This window comes from Pristiophorus japonicus, chromosome 3 (assembly GCF_044704955.1).
Source record: "Pristiophorus japonicus isolate sPriJap1 chromosome 3, sPriJap1.hap1, whole genome shotgun sequence".
NCBI classification, from domain to species: Eukaryota; Metazoa; Chordata; class Chondrichthyes; family Pristiophoridae; genus Pristiophorus; species Pristiophorus japonicus.
The window spans coordinates 67,562,423-67,587,812 of record NC_091979.1 but is presented as its reverse complement, the minus strand read 5'-3'; the positions used below and the strand labels follow the sequence as shown (position 1 = coordinate 67,587,812).

At 42.3% G+C, this 25,390-nt stretch overlaps 1 protein-coding gene across 2 annotated transcripts in view; it reads left to right on the top strand.

Moving 5' to 3' along the window:
* Nucleotides 1-25,390, top strand: part of ubxn4 (UBX domain protein 4) — a 72,511-nt gene that overhangs the window by 22,990 nt on the left and 24,131 nt on the right. For both annotated transcript variants that reach the window (XM_070875394.1, XM_070875395.1), the window contains exons 5-8: nucleotides 8,925-9,099; nucleotides 19,851-19,983; nucleotides 20,291-20,345; nucleotides 24,554-24,718. In XM_070875394.1, the coding sequence (XP_070731495.1) occupies nucleotides 8,925-9,099; nucleotides 19,851-19,983; nucleotides 20,291-20,345; nucleotides 24,554-24,718 (528 nt within the window). The remainder of the gene's footprint in view (nucleotides 1-8,924; nucleotides 9,100-19,850; nucleotides 19,984-20,290; nucleotides 20,346-24,553; nucleotides 24,719-25,390) is intronic.

The following is a 25,390-nucleotide window of genomic DNA, read 5'->3' as shown; positions in this document are numbered from 1 at the left end:
AGTTAAGCGTATGGCTGATTTGATAAAGGCTACAGATGTCTTTCCTTGGTTAATTAGTCAGGGTGTACTTTGAGTATAATTCTTTAATCCCTAACCTCGCAAAGCTAATGGAGCCCTATTTTGAAGCCAGACTTTCCTTGTTGAAAATTTTTATTTAAATAACTGAATTACTGGCAATATGGAATGCACCATTATCTTTATTTTCTACTGCTTTTGAACCATAGGTGGGTATACAATTCTGTAGTCCTAAAAGTCACTATATAAACCATATTTAACAAAAGTTTATACTTCGCTTTATCTTGTATGCATTCTTTGTAATGCTATTCATCACAGCATAATTGTCGTTGAATTTCATCTTGCAGCAATTTATACAAATTATAATGAATGCTCATTTGTTTTGTGTCTGGCTGAAAGCATGCCAGATTGTGTAAGTGATTCATTCATTTGTGGTGCTATTCCATTCATGGCTGCCTTTGGGTAGAATCCTGCCCCCCACCCTCCACCAATGTGTGCTATGACACGGAGCTGTAGGTTCAATGCATTACATCACTGTACCTAAATCTGAAAAGTTAACCACATGTACAGACATCCTCCCAGACACTGGAGTATACTTGGATTTGTGATTCTTTAATGTAATTTTACTACAAGAGGATTTATTTTTATTTTGTTTTAAGAGTGAAAGAAACTATAGTGCCTTTCATGACCTCAATGGCTTTGAAGCACTTTGGGACAATGAGGTCTTTTTGAAATGTAGTCACTGTTGCAATGTAGTCAAATGCAACAGCCAATTTGTGCATATTAAGGGCCCACAAACAGCAAAAAAAATGACAAGATAAATAATTTGGTAATATAGGTTGAGGGGTAAATGTTGGCCAGGCGCTTCCCTGCTTTTGCTCAACAGTGCCATGGGATCTTTCATACCCACCTGAGAGGGCAAATGGGGCCTCAGTTTAATGTGTCATCCAAAAGCCCGCGCCCCTAACAGTGCAGCCCTCCCTCAGTGTACTCCGAAGTGTCAGCCCAGATTATGCACTCCGGTTTCGGGAATGAGGCTTGAATCCATAACCTTCTGACCCAGAGGTGCAAGTGCTACACTTATTGGGGGGAGGGGGGTTGCAGTATCCAAGGGCCAACCATTTCCAGCTGCTTCAGCAATGATCTTCCCTTCATCATAAAGATAGTGGGGATGTTTGTTGATGATTGCACAGTGTTCAGTTCCATTTGTAACTCCTCTGACAATGAAGCAGTCCATCGCTGCATGCAGCAAGACCTTGACAACAATCAGGCCTGGAAGTGCCAAGCAGTGACCATCTCCAACAAGAGCAAGTCTTTAAGCACCTCCCCATGACATTCAATGCCACTCCCATTGTTGAATTCCTCCACCATCAAAATCCTGGGGTGTCACCATTGACCAGAAACTTAACTGGACTAGCCACATAAATACTACGGCTGCAAGAGCAAGTCAGGCTGGGTATTCTGTGGCAAGTGACTCACCTCCTCACTCCCCAAAGCCTTTCCATCATCTACAAGGTACAAGTCAGGAGTATGATGGAATACTCTCCACTTGCCTGGCTGAGTGCAGCTCAAACAATACTCAAGAAGCTCAACACCATCCAGGACCAAGCAGCTCGTTTGATTGGCACTCCATCCACCACCTTCAACATTCTCGCCCTCCACCACTGGCACACCATATCTGCAATGTGTACCATCTACAAGATACAAGATACACTGCAGCAACTCGCCAACGCTTCTTCGACAGCACACCTCAAACCCACAACCTCTACCACCTAGGACAATGACAGCAGGTGCTTGGGAGCACCACCACCCCCAAGTTGCCCTCCAAGTCGCACACCATCCTGACTTGGAAGTATATTGTCATTCCTTCACCGGCACAGGGTCAAAATCTTGGAACTCTCTCCTTGACATTACTGTGGGAGTACCTTCACTACACGACTGCAGCGGTTCAAGAAGGCGACTCAGCCCCACTTTCTCAAGGACAAATAGGGATGGGCAATATACGCTGGCCTTGCCAGCGACGCCCACATCCCATGAATGAGAGAAAAGTTTACGGAGATGTACTTAATTTCTTCCAATGGTCTGCAAGAGCATCTAACATTTTTGATTCAAGTTTTCAATTTGAATCCATGTGCATCACTCTTGACCAGGGTAGCCTTGAGGAAGAGTTCATAGTGTATCCAGGATAGTTTCAATAAACAGTACATTGCGGAACCAACCAGGGAGCAGGCTATCTCAGATCAGGTATGGTATAATAAAACAGGATTAATAAATTATATCGTAGTACAGGATCCTCTAGGAAGGAATGACCATAAATTGATTGCAATTCAAATTCAGTTGGAGAGTGAGAAGACTGGGGAATTAATAATGGAGAACAGGGAAATGGCAGCGACGTTGAACAAATATTTTGTATTGGTCTTCACGGTAGAAGACACTAAAAACATCCAATCGTGGATAATCAAGGGGCTATAAGTAGGGAGGAACTTAATACTATCACTAAAGAAGTAGTAGTCAGTAAAATAGTGGGACTAACGGTGGGAAGTCCCCTGGACCTGGTGGCTTACATCCTAGGGTCTTAAAAAAAAATAAATAAATAAAAGTGGCTGCGGAGATAGTGGATGCATTGGTTGCGATCTACTAAAATTCCCTGGATTCTGGGGCGGTCCCAGCGGATTGGAAAACCGCAAATGTAGCGCCCCTATTTTAAAAAGGAGGCAGATAAAAAGCAGGAAACTGACCAGATAGCCTAACATCTGTCATTGGGAAAATGCTGGAGTCTATTATTAAGGAAGCAGTAGTGGGACATTTGGAAAAGCATAATTCAATTAAGCAGAGTCAGCATGGTTTTTGAAAGGGAAATCATGTTTGACAAATTTGCTGGAGTTCTTTGAGGATGTAACGAGCAGAATGGATAAGGGGGAACAAGTGGATGTGGTGTATTTGGATTTCCAGAAGGCATTCGATAAGGTGCCACATAAAAGGTTACTGCACAAGATAAAAATTCACAGGGTTGGGGGTAATATATTAGCATGGATAAAGGATTGGCTAACTGATAGAAAACAGAGAGTCAGGATAAACGGGTAATTTTCCGGTTGGCAAACTGTAACTAGTGGGATGCTGCAGGGATCGGTGCTGGGGCCTCAACTATTTACAATCTATTTTAATGACTTGGATGAAGGGACCGAGTGTAATGTTGCCAAGTTTGCTGCTGATACAAAAATGGGTGAAAAAACACATTGTGAGGAAGACACAAAAAATCTGCTAAGTGAGTGGGCAAAAATTTGGCAGATGGAGTATAATGTGGGAAAATGTGAGGTTTTCCACTTTGGCAGAAATAATAGAAAAGCAAATTATAATTTAAATGGAGAAAAATTGCAAAGTGCTGCAGTACAGAGGGACCTAGGGGTCCTTGTGCATGAAACACAAAAAGTTAGTATGCATAGAAACATAGAAAATAGGTGCAGGAGTAGGCCATTCTGCCCTTCGAGCCTGCACCACCATTCAATATGATCATGGCTGATCATGCAACTTCAGTACCCCATTCTTGTTTTCTCTCCATACCCCTTGATCCCTTTAGCCGGAAGAAACATAGAAACATAGAAAATAGGTGCAGGAGGAGGCCATTTGGCCCTTCGAGCCTGCACCGCCATTCAGTAAGATCATGGCTGATCATTCACCTCAGTACCCCTTTCCTCCTTTCTCTCCATATCCCTTGATCCCTTTATCCATAATAGAAACATAGAAAATAGGTGCAAGAGTAGGCCATTCGGCCCTTTGAGCATGCACCGCCATTCAATGAGTTCATGGCTGAGCATGCAACTTCAGTACCCCATTCCTGCTTTCTCTCCATACCCCTTGATCCCCCGAGTAATAAGGACTACATCTAACTCCTTCTTGAATACACTTAGTGAAACGGCCTCAACAACCCTCTGTGGCAGAGAACGCCACAGGCCCACCACTCCCTGGGTGAAGAAGTCCCTCCCCATCCCGGTCCCAAATGGCCCACCCCCCATCCCCAGACCGTGACCCCTGGTTCTGGACCTCCCCAACATTAATAAGAAGATAAGTGCCATATCGAACTCCCTCTTGAATATATCCAATGAAGTGGCATCAACTCTCTGCAGTAGAGAATTCCACAGGTTAACAACTCTCTGAGTGAAGAAGTTTCTCCTCCTCTCGGTCCTAAATGGCTTACCCCTTATCCTTAGACTGTGTCCCCTGGTTCTGGACTTGCCCAACATCGGGAACATTCTTCCTTCATCTAACCTGTCCAGTCCTATCAGAATTTTATATGTTTCTGTGAGATCCCCCCTCATCCTTCTAAACTCCAGTGAATACAGGCCCAGTCGATCCAGTCTCTCCTCATATGTCAGTCCTGCCATCCCGGGAATCAGTCTGGTGAACCTTCGCTGCACTTCCTCAATAGCAAGAACGTTCTTCCTCAGATTAGAAGACCAAAACTGAACACAATATTCCAGGTGAGGCCTCACCAAGGCCCTGTACAACTGCAGTAAGATCTCCCTGCTCCTATACTCAAATCCCCTAGCTATGAAGGCCAACATACCATTTGCCCTATTCATCGCCTGCTGTACCTGCATGCCAACTTTCAATGACAGATGTACCATGACATCCAGGTCTCGTTGCACCTCCCCTTTTCCTAATCTGCCGCCATTCAGATAATATTCTGCCTTCGTGTTTTTGCCATCAAAGTGGATAACCTCACATTTGTCCACATTATACTGCATCTGCCATGCATTTGCCCACTCACTTAACCTGTCCAAGTCACCGTGCAGCCTCTTAGCGTCCTCCTCACAGCTCACACCGCCACCCAGCTTAGTGTCATCTGCAAACTTGGAGATATTATACTCAATTCCTTCATCTAAATCATTAATGTATATTGTAAATAGCTGGGGTCCCAGCACTGAGCCCTGCGGCACACCACTAGTCACTGCCTGCCATTCTGAAAGGGACCCGTTTATCCCGACTCTCTGCTTCCTGTCTGCCAACTAGTTCTCTATCCACGTCAGTACATTACCCCCAATACCATGTGTTTTAATTTTGCACACCAATCTCTTGTGTGGGTTCTTGTCAAAAGCCTTTTGAAAGTCCAAATACACTACATCCACTGGTTCTCCCTTGTCCACTCTACTAGTTACATCCTCAAAAAATTCCAGATTTGTCGAGCATGATTTCCCTTTCATAAATCCATGCTGACTTGGACCGATCCTGTCACTGCTTTCCAAATGTGCTATTTCATCTTTAATAATTGATTCCAACATTTTCCCCACGACTGATGTCAGGCTAACCGGTCTATAATTAGCCGTTTTCTCTCTCCCTCCTTTTTTAAAAAGTGGTGTTACATTAGCTACCCTCCAGTCCATAGGAACTATCCAGAGTCGATAGACTGTTGGAAAATGATCACCAATGCATACATTATTTCTAGGGCCACTTCCTTAAGTACTCTGGGATGCAGACTATCAGGCCCCGGGGATTTATCGGCCTTCAATCTCATCAATTTCCCTTACACAATTTCCCACCTAATAAGGATTTCCTTCAGTTCCTCCTTCTCACTAGACCCTCAGTCCCCTAGTATTTCCGGAAGGTTATTTGTGTCTTCCTTCGAGAAGACAGAACCAAAGTATTGTTCAACTGGTCTGCCATTTCTTTGTTTCCCATTATAAATTCATCTGAATCTGACTGCAAGGGACCTACATTTGTCTTCATCTAACTCCCTTTGAATATATCTAACAAACTGGCCTCAACAACTTTCTGTGGGAGAGAATTCCACAGGTTCACAATTCTCTGAGTGAAGAAGTTTCTCCTCCTCTCGGCCCGAAATGGCTTATCCTTAGACTGTGACCCCTGGTTCTGGACTTCCCCAACATCGGGAACATTCTTCCTGTATCTAACCTGTCCAATCCCGTCAGAATTTTATATGTTTCTATGAGATCCCCTCTCATTCTTCAAAATTCCAGTGAATATAAGCCTAGTTGATCCAATCTTTCTTCATATGTCAGTCTGGTGCACCTTCGCTGCACTCCCTCAATAGCAAGAATGTCCTTCCTCAGATTGGGAGACCAAAACTGTACACAATATTCAAGGTTTGGCCTCATCAAGGCCCTGTACAACTGCAGTAAGATCTCCCTGCTCCTTTCCTCAATTTCCCTCGCCATGAAGGCCAACATACCATTTGCTTTCTTCACTGCTTGCTGTACCGGCATGCCAACTTTCAATGACTGATGTACCATGACATTCAGGTCTCGTTGCACCTCCCCTTTTCCTCATCTGTCACCATTCAGATCATATTCTGCCTCCTGTTTTTGCCCCCAAAGTGGATAACCTCACATTTATCTACATTATACTGCATCTGCCATGCATTTGCCCACTCACCTAATCTGTCCAACTCATCCCTGCAGCCTCTTAGCATCCTCCACACAGCTCACACTGCCACCCAGCTTAGTGTCATCTACAAACTTGGAGATATTACATTCAATTCCTTTTGTCTAAATCATTAATGTATGTTGTAAATAGCTGGGGTCCCAGCACTGAACCTTGCGGTACCCCACTAGTCACTGCCTGCCATTCTGAAAAGGACCCGTTTATTCCTACTCTTTGCTTCCTGTCTGCCAACCAGTTCTCTATCCACGTCGATACATTACCCCCAATACCATGTGCTTTAATTTTGCATACTAATCTCTTGTGTGGGACCTTGTCAAAAGCCTTTTGAAAGTCCAAATACACCACATCCACTAGTTCTCCCTTGTCCACTCTACTAGTTACATCCTCAAAAATTCTAGAAGATTTGTCAAGCATGATTTCCCTTTAATAAATCCATGCTGACTTGGACTGATCTTGCCACTGCTTTCCAAATGCGTTGCTATTACATCTTTAATAATTAATAATTGATTCCAACATTTTCCCCACTACCGATGTCAGGCTAACCAGTCTATAATTCCCTGTTTTCTCCCTCCCTTTTTTTTAAAAGTGGGATTACATTAGCTACCCTCCAATCCGTAGGAACTGATCCAGAGTCTATAGAATGTTGGAAAATGACCCCCAATGCATCCACTATTTCTAGGACCACTTCACAGGTACAGCAAGTAATCAGGAAGGCAAATGGAATGATGGCCTTTATTGCAAAGGGGATGGAGTATAAAAGCAGAGAAGTGTTACTGGGTATTGGTGAGATCACGCCTAGAGTACTGCGCACAGTTTTGGTCTCCATATTTAAGGAAGGATATACTTGCATTGGAGGCTGTTCAGAGAAGGTTCACTAGGTTGATTCTCGAGATGAGGGGGTTGACTTAGGAAGATAGGTTGGGTCTATATTCATTGGAGTTCAGAAGAATGAGAGCTGATCTTATCAAAATGTATAAGATAATGAGAGGGCTCGACAAGGTGGACACAGAGGATATTTCCACTTGTGGGGAATCTAGAACTAGGGGGCATAGTCTCAGAATAAGGAGCCATCCATTTAAAACTGAGATGAGGAGGAATTTCTTCTCCTGAGGGTTGTGAATCTTTGGACTTCTCTACCCCAGAGAGCTGTGGAGGCTGGGTCATTAAATATATTTAAGGTGGAGATAGACACATTTTTGAGTGATAAGGGAATAAAGGGTTTTGGGGAGGGGGCAGGGAAGTCGAGCTGAGTCCACGATCAGATCAGCCATGATCTTATTAAATGGTGGAGCAGGCTCGAGGGGCTGTATGGCATACTCCTGCTCCTATTTCTTATGTTCTTATGTGGGGTTATTGATAGAAAATTCATTTCAAAGTGATCAAAACAGCGATTCGTTGTTTTCGGACTGAGGAAGGTATACAGTGGTGTTCCCAAGGGGTCGCTACTCGGACCACTGCTTTTCTTGATGTATATTAATGACTTGGATGTAGGTGTACAAGGCACAATTTCAAAATTTGCAGATGATACAAAATTTGGAAGTATAGTGATAGACTTCAAGACGACATAGACTGGTGAAATGGGTGGGCATGTGGCAGATGAAATTTAACGCAGAAAAGTGCAACATGATACATTTTGGTAGGAAGAATGAGGAAATGCAAAATAAACTAAAGGGTACAATCCCAAAGCGGGTGCATCAATAGAGAAACCTGGGAGTATATGTGCACAAATCATTGAAGGTGGCAGAGCAGGTTGAGAAAGCGGTTTTAAAAAAAATCATACAGAATACTAGGTTTCATAAATAGAGGCAAAAGAGTATTAAAGCAAGGAACCTTTATAAAACACACTGCTTCGGCATTAACTCTGTCCAATTCTGATCACCGCACTTTAGGAAGGATGTGAAGGCCTTAGAGAGGATGCAGAACAGATTTACAAGAATGGTTCCAGAGATGAGGGACTCCAGTTATATGGATAGACTGGAGAAACTGGGGTTTTTCTCCTTAGAGCAGAAAAGATCAAGAGGCGATTTGATCCAGGTCTTGAAAATCATGGGGGTTCTAGATAGAGAGAAACTGTTCCCATTGGTGGAATTGTCGAGAACCAGAGAACACAGATTTAAGGTGAGTGGCAAAAGAACCAAAGGCGACACGAGGAAAATCTTTTTTATGCAGCAAGTGGTTAGGATCTGGAATACACTGCCTGAAAGGGTGGTGGAGGCAGACTGAATCATGGCTTTCAAAAGGGAATTGGATAAATAGCTGAAGGAAAAGAAAATTGCAGGGCTTCGGGGAAAGGGTGGAGGAGTGGGAGTAGCTGAAGTGCTCTTCAGAGAGCTGGCATGGGCTCGATGGGACGAATGGCCTCCTGTGCTTGTAACCATTCTATGATTTAATCTGGTCTATTTTGATTGGTTTAATAGCTTAATTTTTCAAAAGTTCTGTATCTGTTAATGTTAAGGATTTCTGATGAGTCCCAAGCTGAGTTAATATGTTTTTCCTTTACTTTTTGTTAGATGCATAGACACAAGAATGTAGCAGCAGCAGGTGACAACCAGGAAAACCATGTAGGCCAAAGCCAGGCTTCAACAAGTGAGCCTCCAGAAACTGTTCAACCGAGTGAGCCACAAGTTTTTGATACGAAAACAACAGCGACAATGGAAACAGCAGAGCTTTATGTAAGACCCAAAGGTAAAGGAATTTTACAAACAACAACAAAAATTGTTGACTATAGGCTTTTAACAATCAATAGCTGTCGTAAAATGAGTGTGCATTTCTTGTCTATTGCACTTGGAAAAAATTACAACTATCAGGATTTCAAATATTCACAATCTGCATTGCAAAAGGATATCTGTGTTGTCTGGTAACTAGTGCAACTTCCTGATTATTTTCAGAAAATAGTTTTATAGGGCTCAAATTTGTCCCACCCCTTTTTTCGACGCACTTACCGGAGGTGCACCGCTTTTCTTTGTTGATAAGTGTGCCGAAAAAATCACTCCCCACTTTGGCTGCTGTCCGGCCTCTCTCCGGTCTTCGCGCAGCGTGGCCAGTCAAGTCGGGGCGGAGCCAGCGTCCTGCGCTGAAAACAGTGCCAGGATGTTTGCACATGTGCAGTGGAGTGTCCGCGCTTGTGCAGTAGCTCCTCGTCCCCAGCCTCTCTGTGTGCGTGCTGCAGCCGCTGTGTGTGTGGGACCCGATGCCTGCCCCTCGCCTTGGCCGAGTGGCCTCCCGGTGCGATCGACCTCAGGTTTGATATTTTATGCGCTGTAGCTATTTTTGAACTTTCTTAGTAGCTTGTCATTTTCCTGGACTTTTGGATATTTTGAAAAAATTATGTAAATATGTTTTGTCTCGTGAATAGTGGTGACTATTTGTCAAGCCTATTTACCTGGTGCTATTGTGAAAGAAGAATATAAGTGACTGAGGAACACTGAGAGAAAATATTATTTATTGAAATAGACTTTATTTAGATAATATGGGCTCAATTTTGGCCCAGTATAATCATTGCAAACAAATAGTTGTTTAAATTCGTTGAGAGATTAGGGCCATTTAATTCAACTATCTTGTATTACTTTTTATTTTTGTATTTTAAGCTTCCATGAATGCTTCTACTATAATTAACTTTGCGAGGTTTGTCATATGATGTCCTGTGTAGCTGTTTGATCCTATTCACATTCTTTAGTCAAGTCATTACATTCTGCTGGCCTTCAATGTCCCTACCTGCGTTGATTTCTTAACTCTCCAAGGATTTTCTGAAGTGGCCACATACACTGGCCGAAGTAGATTTGGAATCACTATTAGCTGGCCAAAGTGGCCTAAATGGCCAAAACTGGCGTAGGTGGCTGGTAACGCCCCCTTTTGAGAAAAACTAAACTAAACATTGAAAAAAATAGTAATTAACTCACTTACATTGGCACAAATTGACTGCAAAATGGGGATTTTTAATTTACTCCAGAAAAATCAAGTTGTTCCCAAAAAAACGGAGCAACTCCTGGCCAATTTTGAGCATTGTTTTTGTGTACTGAAATTGAACTTAATCAGTTGACACTGTTAAACTTTTTTTTAAATTTGTCTGAAAAGCCTCACGTGACATTTTCAAGAATTTATTTTGATAGGTTCTACTGTGTGTCAGTTGTGGCTCAATAGTAGAACTCTCGCCTGAGTATAAAGTTTGAGAGTTCAAATACCACTCCAGAGACTTGACCACAAAATACAAGTTTGCACTCCAGTGCAGTACTGAGGAGGTGCTGCACTGTCAGAGGTGCTATCTTTCAGGAGATGTTAAACCAAGGCCCCACCTACCACCTCAGGTGAACGTAAAAGATCCCATGATAAATTTCAAAGTAGAGCAGCAGAGTTATCCCTGGTATCCTGGCCAACATTTATCATTTGGGAAAGAGTGACCATAATATGGTAGAATTCTTTATTAAGATGGAGAGTGACACATTTAATTCAGAGACTAGGGTCCTGAACTTAAGGGGCCCAAGTTTCCACATGATTTGCGCCTGATTTTTAGGAGCAACTGGTGGAGAATGGACTATCTTAGAAATCGCAATTCTCTACATTTTTTTTTCTGCAGTTCTAGTCAGGTAGAACAGTTCCACTTTGGAACAGAATTTTTTCTTCAAAAGGGGGCGTGTCTGGCCACTGACGCCTGATTTGAAAGTTTCCACAGTGAAAACGTACTCCAAACTAACTTAGAATGGAGCAAGTGAAGATTTTTGTAGAACTGAAAAAACCTGTTCTACAGATTAAAAAATCAGGCGCAGGTTACAAATTAGGCGTAGGGAACGAGGGGGGGAGGGGGGAAGGGAAGTCATTAAATTCTACAATAAATCCTTATTTATTATTATACAAATATTATACAAATAAATCCAACCTGAATAAAAATTTATAAGCAAAGAAAAGATTAAATAAACCATCTTCCTACCTGTGTGAAAGTGCTTCAGCCAGGGATAATGCTGCAGCAAGCCTCACAAAACGAGGCAGCTGTTCCCGAACGCGGGCGGGGGGGGAAGGAAGCCGTTCCAGACGGCGGGAGGGAGGGAACCGACCGACCGACCGAACGGGGAGGGGGGGAAAGAGGAAGAGGGAGGAAGCCGTTCCAGATGGTGGGGGGGGGGGGCGGGTGGGGGGGGGCGGGGTGGCGGGCGGGGAGGAAGCCGTTGCAGACGGCGGGCGGGAGGGAGGAAACCGACCGACCGAACGCAGGGGAGGAAGCCGTTCCAGACGGCGGGGAGGGACCCAACTGACCGACCGAACGCGGCGGGGGGGGCGTTCCAGACGGCGGGCGAGCGACCGAATGTGTGGGGGGGGGAGGGGAGAAGTGCGGGCCCGACCGACCGACCGACCGAATGCAGCAGAAGAGGGGGGTTCCAGACGGCGGGAAGGAGACAGAAGGCTGCAGGAAGCCTCAGAAATTGAGGAGCCATTTCCTGACGGCAAAAGGGGGAGGTCGTCGGGAAATGGCTGCCTCAACTTTCTGAGGCTTCCTGCAGCCTTCTCAGTGCTGATGTGCTGATGGCAATGTGCTTTTATTAAAAAATGTTCAAAAACTAAACAGCTACAAAGAACTACAAAAATGGCCGAGTGCCAATGTTTCCCTCACACTGCGCGTGCGCGAATGCTCCAACGCGCAGCGTTGCTGGCAGGAAAAAAACTAATTTAAATAGTACCCGCCCCCTCCCACTTACAAAATCAGCGCGAGTGTAGGCTCCGCCCCCCTGGGCGCCGCACCAAACAGACAAGGAGCTGCAGAACGCTCCAGAATCGCGAGTTTTTTTTCCGGCGCCGTTTTAGGCGCGAAAAACGGGCGCCCAGCTCGGAGGGGCGCCCGTTTTTTATCGTGTGGAAACTTGGGCCCAAGGAAAGGTAACTTCGATGGTATGAGATGTGAATTGGCTAGAATAGACTGGCAAATTATACTTAAAGGGTTGACGGTGGATAGGCAATGGCAAACATTTAAAGATCACATGGATGAACTTCAACAATTGTACATCCCTGTCTGGAGTAAAAATAAAACGGGGCAGGTGGCTCTACCGTGGCTAACAAGGGAAATTAAGGATAGTGTTAAATCCAAGGACGAGGCATATAAATTGGCGAGAAAAAGCAGCAAACCTGAGGACTGGGAGAAATTTAGAATTCAGCAGAGGAGAACAAAGGGTTTAATTAGGAGGGGGGGAAATAGAGTATGAGAGGAAGCTTGCTGGGAACATAAAAACTGACTGCAAAAGCTTCTATAGATATGTGAAGAGAAAAAGATTAGTGAAAACAAACGTAGGTCCCTTGCAGTCAGATTCAGGTGAATTTATAATGGGGAACAAAGAAATGGCAGACCAGTTGAACAAATACTTTGGTTATGTCTTCACGAAGGAGGAACTGAAGGAAATCCTTTAGGCAGGAAATTGTGTTAGGGAAATTGATAGGATTGAAGGACAATAAATCCCCGGGCCTGATAGTCTGCATCCCAGAGTATTTAAGGAAGTGGCCTTAGAAATAGTGGATACATTGGTGATCATTTTCCAATGGTCTATCGACTCTGTATCAGTTCCTATGGACTGGTGGGTAGCTAAAGTAACATCACTTTTTTAAAAAACGGGTAATTGTAGACCAGTTAGCCTGACATCAGTCGTGGGAAAAATGTTGGAATCAATTATTAAAGATGAAATAGCAGCACATTTGGACAGCAGTGACAGGATCGGTTCAAGTCATCATGGATTTATGAAGGGGAAATCAGGCTTGACAAATCTTCTGGAATTTTTTGAGGATGTAACTAGTAAAGTGGACAAGGGAGAACCAGTGGCTGTGGTGTATTTGGACTTTCAAAAGACTTTTGACAAAGTCCCACACAAGAGATTGGTGTGCAAAATTAAAGCACATGGTATTGGGGGTAATGTACTGACGTGGATAGAGAACTGGTTGACAGACAGGAAGCAGAGAGTCGGAATAAACGGGTCCTTATGGCAGGCAGTGAATAGTGGTGTGCCGCAGGGCTCAGTGCTGGGACCCCAGCTATTTACAGTATACATTAATGATTTAGATGAAGGAATTGAGTGTAATATCTCCAAGTTTGCAGATGACACTAAGCTGGGTGGCAATGTGAGCTGTGAGGAGGATGCTAAGAGGCTGCAGGGTGACTTGGACAGGTTAGGTGAGTGGGCTAATGCATGGCAGATGCAGTATAATGTGGATAAATGTGAGGTTATCCACTTTGGGGGCAAAAACACGAAGGCAGAATATTATCTGAATGGCGGCAGATTAGGAAAAGGGGAGGTGCAACGAGACCTGGGTGTCATGGTACATCAGTCATTGAAAGTTGGCATGCAGGTACAGTCGGCGGTGAAGAAGGCAAATGGTATGTTGGCCTTCATGGCTCGGGGATTTGAGTATAAGAGCAGGGAGGTCTTACTGCAGTTGTACAGGGCCTTGGTGAGGCCTCACCTGGAATATTGTGTTCTGTTTTGGTCTCCTAATCTGAGGAAGGACATTCTTGCTATTGAGGGAGTGCAGCGAAGGTTCACCAGGCTGATCCCCAGGATGGCAGGACTGACATATGAGGAGAGACAACTGGGCCTGTATTCACTGGAGGTTAGAAGGATGAGAGCGGATCTCATAGAAACGTATAAAATTCTGACGGGACTGGACAAGGTTAGATGCAGGAAGATTGTTCCCGATGTTGGGGAAGTCCAGAACCAGGGGACACAGTCTAAGAATAAGGGGTAAGCCATTTAGGACTGAGATGAGGAGAAACGTCTTCACTTAGAGAGTTGTTAACCTGTGGAATTCCCTACTGCAGAGAGTTGTTGATGCCAGTTCATTGGAGATATTCAAGAGGGAGTTAGATATGGCCCTTAGAGCTAAAGGGATCAAGGGGTATGGAGAGAAAGCAGGAAAGGCTGAGGTGAATGATCAGCCATGATCTTATTGAATGATGGTGCAGGCTCGAAGGGCCGAATGGCCTACTCCACCTATTTTCTATGTTTCTATCACATTGCTGTTGGGAGCTTGATGTGTGCAAATTGGCTGCAGCATATCCTACATTACAACAGTAACTACATTTCAAAAGTACTTAATTGGCTATAAGCACTTTCGAACATCCTGAGGCCATGAAAGGCGCTATATAAATGCAAGTCTTAATGAATATTAAATACAAACCATCAAGGAATGTAGCTTTAATATAATGACAAAGCTAAAATAATTTGCATTATTATAAATAGCAACACTAGTGCATAAAGTTGTTAAAGTGGTGCATTCCACACCATTTTAACCAATATTTTTTGTTACCTTTATGCTTATGACCATAGATTTTGATACTGCTTTCTGTGAATCACTTGATAGGAAAAACTGCCAAATATTTCCCCCAAATTATCTGCCCAAGTGAGAATTTGCAAAGTCAAGTAACTGGTGATTGTATTTCCTTTTGTGCCATTGAAGTATTTACTTCTGTACCAAAAGATCAAAATTAGGACAGTAAACATTATATCGCAAAGTGAGTGACTACAATTGTAAATATGTTAAACAACATTAAGTCAAAGAATTGCACCAATGGACCAGCTGTGTCTGTACCAAATTATATATAATTGGCTTAGTTTGCAGAGATTGATGAAAGGTCTTCATGATTTGTTCTGTAAAAGTTCCCTTTTTTTTAAAAGTAATGTGTGGTTCTTATTTCTCGGATACTTGTGTCTTTCTGGTTCGCTGATAGATATTACAGTTTGATTTAAGGAAGATTAAATTTGATTAAGAAAGATTAATTTTTAGTTCTCCTGGCGTGATCCTGAGAGAAACCTCTCCCTTTGGTAAAGTACTGGATTTGCTGCTGCCTGTTGAACCATACCTAGCAATGGGTTCCACTGTTGGCAGAAGAGGGAAGAATATTGGGATTGGGGGAGTGTTTCTTTTACTTCCCCCATTGTCCTACTTTTTAACAAATGCCTGTTGTTGATAAGTGGCGGGTGGGGAGAAAAGGAGTACGGTACTTTGCAACAGTTAAAGAAGTTGGAAAGATATTTCTACGACTTAACAAGTGTATTTTGGTTCCCAGAAAATAGATAATTAGTGCTTCTGTCACCTTGATTGGATAAATAGCTAGTGCAGCTGTACAACAAATTATTAAATAAACATTGATTATTTGAATTCTTAGTATAATAAAGCACAGTTGCTCTCATCACCCACCCCTCTTCCAGCCTGTGCATGTCTGTCTCTCTGAGCTAGTGTTTCCTCCGAAAAAATTAAATACATTTCTTGTTGAATCTTTTTTTGAGGTAAAGTCTCACAATTCATCTCCCACCTTGTTTTCAAATATTTTGCGGATGGGGGGGGGGGGGCGGCGGGGGGAGCCCTATAAATAATGCTAAGCCTGTTTGACTTCTTCACTAAGAAAAATCTATAAATCTTTCTGTTACAAATTCTCAATGTAAACAAAGTACAGATGCGTTAATGTCCATACTCTCTCTTTCAACTGCTTCTCTCTCAACAAACTAGTTGTGTTATCGCTTGATAGAAGACACACTTCAGTTATTGCACTGACAGAATCATATTGATGCATTTTGGGTAATTCTCCATATTGTACATGCTTAGACTAGAGCATCCTGGGAATTGCAAGTACAGGTGTAATTAAGAAAAAGAAAGGTTTGCATTTATATGGCAGCTTTCATGACCACTAGATGTCCCAAAGTGCTTTACAACTAATGAAGTACCTTTTCAAGTGTAGTCCCTGCTGGAATGTAGGAAACATGGTAACCAATTTGCACACAGCAAGCTCCCACAAACAACAATGTGATAATGACCAGATAATCTGTTCTAGTGATGTTGATTGAGGGATACATTTTGGCCAGGACACCGGGGATAGCTCCCCTGCTCTTCTTGAAACTAGTGCCATTGGAACTTTTGCGTCCACCTTGATGCTCTTTTATGAATGAGATTTAAGCCAATCCACTGCAATGCATTTGAATATGAGAGTGTGTTGCTATAAGTGTGCAGAACAAATATTTAAATGTGTGCGGTTGTACCGCTTTTAAAATAATGGGCCGGAATTTGCGGTTGGAGCGTAGCTTCGGAGCATGCCTCCGTCCTGATTTTTTTTTTAATCAGCACTTGCCTTCAGGCTCCCGGGCTTCGGAGACTTTGGGTCCTGGGCCTGTAGGCGTACGCCTGTGTAAAGGCGCACGGAGCCCAGAGACGCAGGCGTTAGAAAGCGTCCCTGGGATCAACGGGACCAGGTCCTCCAATCAGAAAGGAGGATTCCTCATATGGGGATTCCATTTACGAACAGAATCTCCATAATAATATGAGGAATCCCCAAATAAATAAATAATTTATACAACTGGAATAAAAATAAATGTTCTTATTTTCACATTTAATTAAAAAGCATTTACAATAAAAATGTCATTTTTGAAAGAATTTGAACATTTTAATCCATGCTAAATTAATTTTTAAATGTTTGCATGATTTTTAAAATGTAAAATGTTTAATTTAAGTTTTATGTTAACCCTTATGCTGGTGAAAATGGGCCTTATGCCTGCTTTTACCAGGTGTGAGAGTTTTGTGAGCTTTGCTGAGCATGAGTTGATCTCTGCGCCGGCAAAAGTGAATTTTGGGTCGGTGCAGATGATCTGTCAAGGCGAACCTTGACTGATCGCAAGTTCCGGGTTTTCGTGCGTGTGCAGCGCATATAGAAACCCGGAACTTGCGGGACCTTTCTGATGGCTTGCAGCATATATAAGAACATAAGAAATAGAAGCAGGAGTACGCCATACGGCCCCTCGAGCCTGCTCCGCCATTCAATAAGATCATGGCTGATCTGATCATGGACTCAGCTCCACTTCCCCACCTGCTCCCCATAACCCGTTATTCCCTTATCATTTAAGAAACTGTCTATTTCTGTCTTAAATTCATTCAATGTCCCAGCTTCCACAGCTCTCTGAGGCAGTGAACTCCACAGATTAACAACCCTCAGAGAAGAAGTTTCTTCTCATCTCTGTGTTAAATGGGCGGCTCCTTATTCTAAGATCATGCCCTCTAGTTCTAGTCTCCCCCATCAGTGGAAACATCCTCTCTGCATCCACCTTGTCAAGCCCCCTCATAATCGTATACGTTTCGATAAGATCACCTCTCATTCTTCTGAATTCCTCTGAGTAGAGGCCCAATCTACTCAACCTTTCCTCATAAGTCAACCCCCTCATCTCCAGAATCAACCTAGTGAATCTTCTCTGAACTGCCTCCAAAGCAAGTATATCCTTTCGTAAATATGGAAACCAAAACTGCACGCAGCATTCCAGTTGTGGCCTCACCAATACCCTGTATAACTGTAGCAAGACTTCCCTGCTTTTGTACTCCATCCCCTTTGCAATAAAGGCCAAGATACCATTGGCCTTCCTGATCATTTGTTGTACCTGCATACTATCCTTTTGTGTTTCATGCACAAGTACCCCGATGACCCGCTGTACTGCAGCACTTTGCAATCTTTCTCCATTTAAATAATAACTTGCTCTTTGATTTTTTTTCTGCCAAAGTGCATGACCTCACACTTTACGACATTATACTCCATCTGCCAAATTTTTGCCCACTCACTTAGCCTGTCTATGTCCTTTTGCAGATTTTTTGTGTCCTCCTCACACATTGCTTTTCCTCCCATCTTTGTATCGTCAGCAAACTTGGCTATGTTACACTTAGTCCTTTCTTCCAAGTTGTTAATAAAGATTGTAAATAGTTGGGGTCCCAGCACTGATCCCTGCGGCACCCCACTAGTTACTGGTTGCCAACCAGAGAATGAACCATTTATCCCGACTCTCTGTTCTCTGTTAGTTAGCCAATCCTCTATCCATGCTAATATATTACCCCCCACCCCGTGAACTTTTATCTTGTGTAGTAACCTTTTATGTGGCACCTTGTCACATGCCTTCTGGAAGCCCAAATACACCACAACCACTGGTTCCCCTTTATCAACCCTGTTCGTTACATCCTCAAAGAACTCCAGCAAATTTGTCAAACATGACTTCCCCTTCATAAATCCATGCTGACTCTGCCTGACCGAATTTTGCTTTTTCAAATGTCCTGTTACGCCATCATCGAGAGCACAAAATCCGGGCCAATGAACCCCCCTATGCCATGGCCCATGGTTAATCAGGGAATGCGTTATTTTGTAAGGACAGGAACATTATACTATGCAAAATAGAATCCATATGTGTTCCTTTTAAGGGTAGAAAGTGTAATTTCATGAAAGGTGGGTTCATCTTTTAACGTTCAAGTTGGACAAATTGTTTAACAATTGTGAATTTGTGACAGAGTGGAACCTGTATATTTTTGGAGGGAGCTGGAATATACAGCATTTTAAGATTATTTTACATTTTTAAGAACAAGTGCAAGAGGCAGAAAGAAAAATTATCCTAATTGTAAACTTACTTAAAAAGTTTAAACTTCTTACATTTACACTTCCTTTGGAGCTGTTCTGTGGAACTCTTAAGGTTGCAAATGCAGGGCTGGGAGTTAATCCCATGGGAAGAATGATCCAATCAGGTTTGGTAGAATAAATTTCCTATGTTTAAAAGCATTACAGGAGATGTGTGACGGCACGCATGACATGAAAGACTTTTAATGTAGATAACTATTGGATGTCTCTTGCTGTTACTCATGGTGAGGTTACAGTAGTACGAGGGAGGTGGAAGATTTTGAGATTCTGTGCGGGGAGGAGAGGTTAGGATTTTGAAGTACTGCAAAGGGTGAAATCCTGTAGTTTGGCAGTATTGTAAGAAGAGTTGTAGATTTTGTCAATACTGAGGAAGAAAATTTAGTTCAGACATCATGAAGTATTTCTTCGCACAGCTCGAACAGGTTGGGGGTTGAGCCCAGTGCACCAGACTCACTGAAGAAACAATTAGATATTTTCATGGGAAAGCAGTAATGTTGATATTCTGGATAAACAAGATCAAATAGGCTGAAGGGACATCGTCATCCAACATATTTTGTAAAACAGACCAGGAAAGTCTGTGGTGCAATTCCCGGTTTGTTCTAAATTAGCTGATGTCAGCTGGAGCAGCTCTAGAGGAATTACAGTTAGCCTCCTTGTCTTTGGGTTAGAGACCAGATAAATCATCAGTGTTTCTGCTATTGATCTCTTTCCAGTGAATCTTGCTAGAAATGCAATTTTGTAATGTCCGGTGTGGGCGGATCTAGCTTAACAATAATGCCTGCTGTGATTGAACAGTCTGCTAAAACTTGGTATCTGAGCTCATACATAAATGTCAATTTGTGCAAGGCACCAAAACGCAACTGATGGAAACATATTTCAGTGAAAAGACACCACCTTCAGAGAAGGAGGAGATAAGAAGTAATTCGTAATTTAAAAAATACATTTTAAGTCATTTGAATAATGAACTTTGTGCACTTCCACTATTTTGTGCAATATACTTCTATTTATGTATTTGTTTATGCTGCTTTCCCAGAATCACCTTGTAAAATACGTGTAAGTAAAGATCATTCCGATCATGCTGGTCCCTCTGACAAACTCCCTTCCCACATTGATGAAGCTTGTGACATTTCTCATGATGGGGAAGACCTTAACACCCAAGTTGACAGGTATTCCCAATTAATCCTCTTTGTCTGCACTGGACAATTACTTTAATGATCTAAAATATTCTGTTTTGTTAATGGATGCTGTTATTAATGTTTAAGTAGTCGAAATATTAATTCCTGAGTTTTTAACTGTACCGATAGTACTTGTTTGTTTTAGGTTTTTTTTCCCTTCATTTTACAATGAATTGAACCTTAAAGTTTAAAGCCATTTATCTCAATGAAAAGATCTATATTTGTTGCACAATGTCTAAATGGCGATACTGTTAAAACACATTATATATTTGCTTTGCGTCTTGTTATTTATAACTAGGCTCAATAAGAAGCTTGAAGATCATAGAGAGCAGAAGAAGGAGGACGAAATAACGGTACATTTAACTTTTTATAGATGTATTTTTTCTTCCGTGTGCTTTTAATTTTACATCAAGTTGTGTTTGGGGGATGTAGTTGTTTATTAAATAATGTTACTGGACTAGCAATCCAGAGGCATTGACTAATAATCCAGAGAACATGAGTTGAAATCCTACCATGGCAGTTTGAGAATTTGAATTCAGTTTATATTTAAAAAAAAATGTAAATCTTGAAATTTTAAAAACAATTGCTGGTCTCAGATTGTTGTAAAAACCCAACAGGTTCACTAATGTCCTTGAGGGAAGGAAACTTGCCATCCTTACCCAGTCTGGCTTGTATGTAGCTCCAGTCCTACACCGACACCGTTAACTCTTAACTGCCCTCTGAAGTGGATTCTCCGTTGTATTAAACTGCAGCAATTTAAGAAGGTAGCCCACCACCACCTTCTCGGGGAAACTAAGGATGAGCATCTTGTCATGTCCCAAAAATATATATTTTTTAAAATCAGTTTTTTAAGAATGCTGAGTGGCAGCTAAGCTGAAAACAGCAATGATTAGTTAAGCCATACAGAGCAGGTAGGTTTCAGGTTTGATCCTTGTGAAAAAAGCGGTGGTTGAGTTCAAGACCTCTGGGTTAGGGAGGGCGAGTCGGCCAGTGTTCAAACGACAAGGCTGAAGTGTTTGCAACCGTTATCAGCCAGAAGTGCTGAGTGGATGATCCATCTCTGCCTCCTCCTGTGGTCCTTACCATCACAAATGCTAGTCTTCAGCCAATTCAATTCACTCCACGTGATATCAAGAAACGGCTGAGCACACTGGATACAGCAAAGGCTATGGACTCCGATAATATCCCGGCTATCGTGCTGAAGACTTGTGCTCCAGAACTAGCTGCGCCTCTTGCCAAACTGTTCCAGTACAGCTGCAACGCTGGTGTCTATCCGACAATGTGGAAAACTGCCCAGGTATGTCCTGTCCACAAAAGGCAGGACAAATCCAATCCGGCCAATTACCGCTCCATTAACCTACTCTCAATCATCAATAAAGTGATGGAGGATGCCGTTGAGAGTGCTATCAAGGAGCACTTACTCACCAATAACCTGCTCACCGAGGCTCAGTTTGGATTCCGCCAGGGTCACATGGCTCCAAGACCACATTACAGCCTTGGTCCAAACGTGGACAAAAGAGCTGAATTCCAGAGATGAGGTGACATTTGATCAAGTTTGGCATCAAGGAACCCTAGTAAAATTGAAGTCAATGGGAATAGGTTGGGGGGGGCGCAAACTCTCCACTGGCCAGAGTCATATCTAGCACAAAGGAAGATGGTTGTGGTGGTTGGAGATCAATCATCTCACCCCCAGGACATTGCTGCTGGAGTTTCCCAGGGCAGTGTCCTTGGCCCAACCACCTTCAGTTGCTTCATCAATGACCTTTCCTCCATCATAAGGTCAGAAGTCGGGATGATTGCACAGTATTCAGTTCCAGTCGCAACAACTTTGATAATGAAGCAGTCCATGCCCGCATACAGCAAGACCTGGACAACTTTCAGGCTTGGGCTGATAGATGGCAAGTAACATTCACACCATGAAAGTGACAGGCAATGATTATCTCAAACAAGAGAGAGTCTAACTACCGTCCCTTGACATTCAACAGCATTACCATCGCCGCATCCCCCACCTTCAACATTCTGGGGGTCACTATTAACCAGAAACTGGACCAGCCACACACATACTGTGGCTACAGGAGCAGGTGAGAGGCTGGGTATTGACTGTAATGGAATACTCCATTTGCCTGGATGAGTGCAGCTCCAACAATACTCAGCACCATCCAGGATAAAGCAGCCTGCTTGATTGGCACCCCATCAGCCATCTTAAATACTCACTTCCTCTAATGGCACACCGTGGCTGCAATGTGTACCATTTACAAGATGCACTGCAGCAAGTCGCCAAGGCTTCTTCGGCAGCACCTCCCAAACTCGTGACCTCTACCACCTAGAAGGACAAGGGCAGCAGGCGCATGTGAACACCATCATCACCAAGTTCCCCTCGAAATCACACACCATCCTGACTTACAAATATATCGCCATTCCTTCATCTTTGCTGGATCAAAATTCTGGAACTTCCTCCCTAATAGCAATGTGTGAATACCTTTCCCACATGGACTGCAGCGGTTCAAGAAGGCGGCTCTCGGGCAATCAGGGATGGCCTTGCCAACAACACCCACACCCCAGGAATGAATTTTAAAAGTTATTTCTCCTGACTGCTGTTCAGCCATCCATGTTGGAAGTGGGTGAGGACAGTATCTTGTTCAACTGTGATGCTCCATCCTGTCCAATAATCTGCTATCTTCTGGAGACTCACATGTGAACAATGGCCAATTGGGTAAGATACCCGAGAGCAACTGAACAAATGGAACAATACCCCAGCAAGGAATTTATGTTTTCAGAAGGGGTGGGAAATGCTGACTGATGTGGAATGAGATGGTTAAAACTGTTCTTTAGCTCCAGTGACTTGAATTATTATCTGATCATGGTTTTCTGTACTGCTGATTTCATTTTTTTTTAATGGTTTATTAATATTTGAGATTTTTTGATTGTCAATGGATTCAAGTGTGGCTTTTCTGAGGACTGCTAGCACCTTTTATCAAATATAGCCAGGTTAAGTGGAAGGCTTTCATGGCTTCAACAATGTTTAAGATCTAATTTTTTAGAGAAATTGAGAAACGAGAGAGATCGATCTTGGGGCTAGCTTCTAAAGAAGTTGCTAATGTAATTTTGCTGCATGAGTCAGGAAATTCAGCCTTCAATAGCTTGTTAAATTTGAGATAGAGTAAGGTAGTTTCTTGATGAATTTCTCCAGGCTTCTGGGGAAGGAACCATCAGAGCATATTGGAGATCATTTTAGTTGTGAATTGCACCATTATGCATACAGCTTCTCTTGAAACAATGAGACTGCTACCTGGAGCAGTTTACGCGTTTTCACAAAGCGCAGTTATTTTAATCTGACAGCTCAGGGTGACGAATGGTGCACTGGTCCAAGCACCCAGCTGCTTAAAAAAATACAAGGGACTACTGTTGGTGTATAGGAAAATAGTTTTCGTTCGGTTATCGTCCTGTGAGGAATAGACTACACTACGAGCATATTATTCTGTTTTGTTTTGGATAAACTCATTCCAATATTTTAATGCAATACACATCTGATAAATACAGAAATACTGCAACGGAGTAATTCTGTCCTGTCATCTAAAACGAGAATAGAATTGTATGTAAAAGAGCAGAGTAGCTTGAAATAAGACAGTTTCACCCAGACAGTATAGAAAAGTCGTTATTGTTCATTTACAGTCAAAGTAGAATTAGTTTTTATAGCAATTTGAGTCCATTTCTAAAATATAGAAATATCTCTACACATTCTGTGTCATCACAAATCACCATTAGGGCCTGCTGTACCCACCTGAAACAATTAAGAGTGTGTTTTGTTTCCCTATACTAATGCATAGTGGATTTGAATATTTCTGTATTTATTAATCTCCTCGGGTGTTGCTAATGGTGTTTCTGAGGATCTGCATTTTTACACTGTATAATGCACAATATATTATCAGGACTACTTATTTATGGGGATTGAACAACTGAAATTGTGTTTTTATTGGAAAGTATATTATGGGAGTGTTAGTGGCAGTTGCAGGTTCAAATTAATGATTATGCTCACATTTTTGTGGAAATTGTAAATTGGTAGTTTTGATTATTGTGTGTTTGTTTCCCTAAATACTTGGTCTTATCATTTTTTATTTGAAAAGAAGTCTAGAATCTAAAGGTAGGTCAGATGTTCTAGGTGACAGGTAAGTGATGTGTAGAACTACTGGAAGGATGGAGGAAAGCAGCATCCGATGGTTCCAGAGTAATGGAAAGGGTGGTCTGTTGATGGACAGACACTGGCGAGAGATGATGAATTGTATTCTTGGGGATTGTCTACAATCCACTGCCTTCTGTGCTGACTATTTCATGCCATAGAACAGTAGAAATACCCTGTATTTTGTGGAATTAAAAAAAAAAAATCTCACCGCAATGGTTTCTGGAGGAGTCCATCAGCTGGCTGCCCTTCCAGCTGAGGCAGACTGCACAGACTCGATTCAGTCTATAGAGGGGAAAAAAGGATAAAATATGCTAAACTAAATCTAAATTAACTGAAACAGTCCTTCGTTTATAAGTGTTTCAAAAATTTAACTTTTTTCAGAATGAAATTAAAGTTGAAATTGAACGTAGGAAAGTTGGCAAGGGCATGGCGGAGTTCAAGAGAAAAAAAGAGGCGGATAGAACAAAAAGAATTCTGGAGGAAAGAAGCCGAGATAAAGAAGAAGAACGTTTAGCACGAGAAAGAATAAGACAGCAGATTGCATTGGTATGCTTTGAGATTAAAAAGTTTGTTCAATTTCTTAACATAGTGCTGAAATTTTAACCTGTGTAAAATTCAAACATGACTTTGGGAGAAGAGGTTCAGTCTCACTCTATCACAAAGTTAGCTCCATTGCATCTAAAATCTTACCATTTATTTAAGAAGGTAAAATGATCCAACCAATGGGTGCATCTTTGGACAACATCTCCCCAGTGCTATTATCAGCCTATCTGAAGGTACATTTAACTGAAGAGAGCAGGAACTGTTCCCGTTTTCTTCTTTCACCTAGACAGTTTAATCAATAATGGAGATGCTGGCCACTTGGAGAGTCCTTTGTTTAAAAACTGCCAGATCTGCACAAAGTGTACTTTTTGTGATTTATCAATGCAGTTAATCGTATGAATATTGTAAGAACAAGTCTGTCCTTCACACCTGCCTTCTGACCTTGTCTCTGAATCCATTCTCCAAAATAATACCTTTTGAAACTAACTGTACTCGTTTTACCTCAAACTTGCCAAAACTAGAAGCAGCAGATAGAAAAAATTTTTTTAATCCACTTTGTTTTTTCAATTTTAGTTTATATGGAGTTGTTTCCCTAATAGGGACTGGCATAAGATGTAGGAATGTTTTGGATGCCCTTTTATCAGAGATTAGATTGTTTAATTTTAAATCTTTTGA